The 3764-nt window shown below is 45.7% G+C and overlaps 1 protein-coding gene across 2 annotated transcripts in view; it reads left to right on the top strand.

Moving 5' to 3' along the window:
* The window catches only part of Ccdc65 (coiled-coil domain containing 65), a 33244-nt gene that overhangs the window by 25729 nt on the left and 3751 nt on the right, over nucleotides 1-3764 (top strand). Inside the window, exons 3-4 of one of the 2 annotated variants that reach the window (XM_010623584.3) lie at nucleotides 1529-1707; nucleotides 2369-2507. In XM_010623584.3, coding sequence (XP_010621886.1) covers nucleotides 1529-1707; nucleotides 2369-2507 — 318 coding nt within the window. The remainder of the gene's footprint in view (nucleotides 1-1528; nucleotides 1708-2368; nucleotides 2508-3764) is intronic. The other variant, XM_010623585.3, reaches the window with a different exon arrangement.

The following is a 3764-nucleotide window of genomic DNA, read 5'->3' as shown; positions in this document are numbered from 1 at the left end:
TGTGTGTATATATATGTATATGTATATGTGTATATATATAATATATAATTATACACACACACACACACACACACACACACACACACACACACATAAAGAATTGGTTGTTTGGCATCCTCAGTGGTAACTGTTTTTTAAGAGCACCTTTATGAACTCATCATCAAACATTTAATATTGTTCAATTTTCAATCCATTGCATTTTTTTTCCCAATACAAGGTGTCTCTGTGTAGCCCAGTGAATTCACAATCTTCCTGCTCACCCTCACAAGAGCTGGGGTTACAGGCATGAGCATTACAATGACCAGCTCTTTACTGATGCTCAAATTGTCCCTTCTTTTATGGGGGGGGCAGTAAAGATGTTCTAGTTATCTATTGCTAAATAACAAGCCACTCCTGAATTAGGGCTTGAAACAACAATTCTCTCTCCTGGTTCGGTAGGTAGACTGAGCTCAGAGGTCCTTCAGGCAAGAATGGTTTTCAGGCAGTTGTCAGCTAGGGTGGCAGTCATCCAGGTGATGGGGCTCTCCTCCATGGCTGGTGGCTGATGCTGGCTGTCATTGGGGCACTTAGCCAGGCTGCTGACTGTTGTCACATGGCCCATGCACGATGGCTGGGTTCCCAGGAGCACCCCAAGAACAAGCACTCCAGGTCAGATAAGGGCTGTTTTTGAAACTGGCACAGCGACACTTCTGCCATTTTTTATTAATCCAAGTAGCCCTCACCCAAACTGAAGGAGATGGAGAAAGAAACGTGTGTGTGTGTGTGTGTGTGTGTGTGTGTGTGTGTTGCTCAAAAATGAACCTGATCATGGCTTTGCACATGCTAGACAAGTGCTCCATCACTGAGCTACTTCCCCAACCCTCACTAAGTTACCCAGGCTGGCCTCAAACTTGCATTCCTCCTGTCTTAGCCTCCTGAGTAGCTGGGGTAGTGGAGGTACCGCCACACGCGGCTCCGACACACTACTTTTTTTTTTTTTTTGGACCAGGGATCAAAGTCGGGTCCTTGCTCTTGCAAGGCAGGCAGTGGAACCACTGAGCTAAATCCCCAGCCCTGACACACTACTTTTTGATGGAAACTGGCAAGATCATTTTGCAAAGGGTTTCAGGTGGGAGATATCTGGTTATCTTTGCAAAATGTAATCTGCCACAGTCAGCCAGTTCATCATGTTGGTTCCGGAATCTGATGTGACTTTATTGGTCTTTGATGGCTTATTTACTACTTTATACAAGATGTACCAGGTTCGACTTCTCAAAGCAGCCATTTCGCCAAGAACCCCTGGTCCCTCGGTAGCTCCATCCCCGTATCGGCTGTCTACAGGACACCAGACACCTATGTGGGTGTCTTCCTGGCCCTCTTGCTTTACCTTCCACAGTGAGCAGAGAGCCAGCACTCCGAGGAGCCAAAGAATGGGCTTTAGCACCTAAGGGGAAAGCGCTGTCAGCCATCCAGGAGCCAGCTGCGTACATTTTTGTTTTCTCACACAGACGCCACTCAGCCAGACGGTAACTCTCTGCTTTCCGTCCAGTCTTTGGCTAAGGACCTGGCTGAAGCAGAGGAACAGTATGCCCATGCCCTGCGCAGCCATCTGCACAATGTCGACCAGCTCTTGGCCCTGCAGAGGCGCCGGCTTAGCCTCCTGGAAGAAAGTTACAACATGGAGCTGGAGGCCCTAACCACGGAGTTCGAAACAGAAAGGTATAGCGGGTGAGAAAAGAGAGGGCACTGAATCCAGGGGAGAACCCAGAGTCTGAGCAAAGGGGCTGCCTGGAAGTGGGGGGCCTGTACCAGGGGGCGTCCCACTTTATGACCTGATTTTGAGTTTCTTCCAGACGAACAGACTTTGCCTGTAGCCTTCGCTCCCCCCTTCATCCTCGCCAGGCCCCATCTCTGTACCTCTGCCACCGGCCTCTCACCTATAAAGTCCTATTTAGCTGGCAGTGGACACGGAAGTAAACTTGTTTTTCTAAATTTTTGTATAATAGGAATGTATCACCTCTTCAAATACCAAAATAAAGCCAGTGTGGTGGTGCACACCTGTAAGTCTCATAATCTAGGAGGCTGAGGCAGGAGGATCAGAAGTTCAAGGCTGGCCCAGGCATTTAGCACTTAGTGAGGCATTGTCTCAAAATTTAAAAATTAAAAGAAGCTGGCAATATAGCTCAGTGTGTGGGGCCTAGCACTAAAAAAATGATAAAAATTTTATTCATTCCTTCTAGCCCTAAAATAGTAGAGCCCTCTTTCTTGCTGTTCTGTCAGTACCTCTGAGTTGGTACCACTCATAGTTTTATTACACACTGCTTGAGCCATTGTTATTGGTCTATACAGTGTAACCATCAGAGCAGGGACAGTGTCTTGTCTCCAACAGGAAGACAATTATTGAACAGCACGAGAAAGAGATTCGCTACCTGCAAGATGTCTTCATGGCCATGGAACAGAACTACATAGATTCTGAGTATGAAAGCAAGCTGGAGTTCCAGAGCATGTGGGATGATCTCAAAAACAAGGTACTGGGCCAGGGATTTAACTCAGTGGTTCCACTGCCTGCCTCGCAAGCACAAGGTTCAGAGTTCAATCCCTGGTACCAAAACAAACAACAACAACAACAAAAAACAAGGTACAGGATCAGAGATTTAGCTCAGTGGTGCCATGCCTGCCTTACAAGTGCAAGGTCCTGAGTTTTATCCCTGATACAGGAAAAAAAAAAAAAAAAAAAAAAAAAAACAGTTAGGAACCAGGAGAGAAGAAAGAGAACAGTTGCTTAAGGCTACAAGAGCCAGAAGAGACCCCTGAAGCCAATAGTCAATACAAGTCAGTGGCATTGCCCGTGCCCATACTACTCTTTGTGAAAGTTGGTCAGGAAGGAAGACCATTCTAAAATGCCAAGGGAAAGTGGGAAGGGCCAGGAAAAGGAAAGAAGGGAAAAGAAAAAATATGAGAAAAGGAAAAAATGGAAACAAAGTAAATAGGGGAGGGTGGAGGGGGTGAAGGGAGGGCAGGGTGTGGGGAAAAAATGAGAACCAAGATCTGTCATGTAAAGGTACAAAATCCCAGTGATAAATGTAACTGTACTGTATACCTAAAAAGTATGATTAAACTTAATGAAAAAAAAGTCAAGGGAATGCATTTTGCAGCTAAAAAGTACCAAGAACATCTGATTTCACCTCTATAATTTGTATATGAAGAAATTAAAGCCCACATGGGCATGGTGGTACATATCTAAAATCCAAGCCCTTGAGAAGCTGAGGCAGGAGGATCCCTGTGAGTTTGAGGCCAACCTAGGTTACATAGTGAGTTCAAGACCAGCCTGAACTACATAGTGAAATCCTGTCTCTAAAGAGAAGGGGGAGGGGAAGGAGGGAAAGAAAAAGAAAAAGAAAGAAATTAAGGCCCAAAGGCCTTACCCAAATCAAGCTTCTGGTTTATGGGAGAGCCAGGAAAATCTAGATTCCCTGGGCCCAAAATTCTACTATCCTGGATGTTACAAACTTAGGCAGCCTGATAGCAGGGCATGGTGGTGCACGCCTGTAATCCCAGCACTCGGGAGGCTGAGGCAGGAGGATCACTGTGAGTTTAGACCAGCCTGCGCTACATAGTGAGTTCCAGGTCAGTCTCAACTATATAGTGAGACCCTGTCTCAAAAAAACAAAAACAAAGACAAAAAAGCCTAGGCAGCCTGTATTCCCAGGTATGGGTTCTTGTTTTTAATTTACTTAGTGTTTTGTAAAAATTGTGAAAAAGTTTCCTACACTGGGGAGGGGGGG

This window comes from Fukomys damarensis, unplaced genomic scaffold (genome assembly GCF_012274545.1).
Source record: "Fukomys damarensis isolate Sample0158 unplaced genomic scaffold, DMR_v1.0_HiC HiC_scaffold_15, whole genome shotgun sequence".
Taxonomy (NCBI): domain Eukaryota; kingdom Metazoa; phylum Chordata; class Mammalia; order Rodentia; family Bathyergidae; genus Fukomys; species Fukomys damarensis.
Note: the sequence above shows the minus strand (reverse complement) of the source record. Positions and strands in the feature narration are given on the sequence as shown.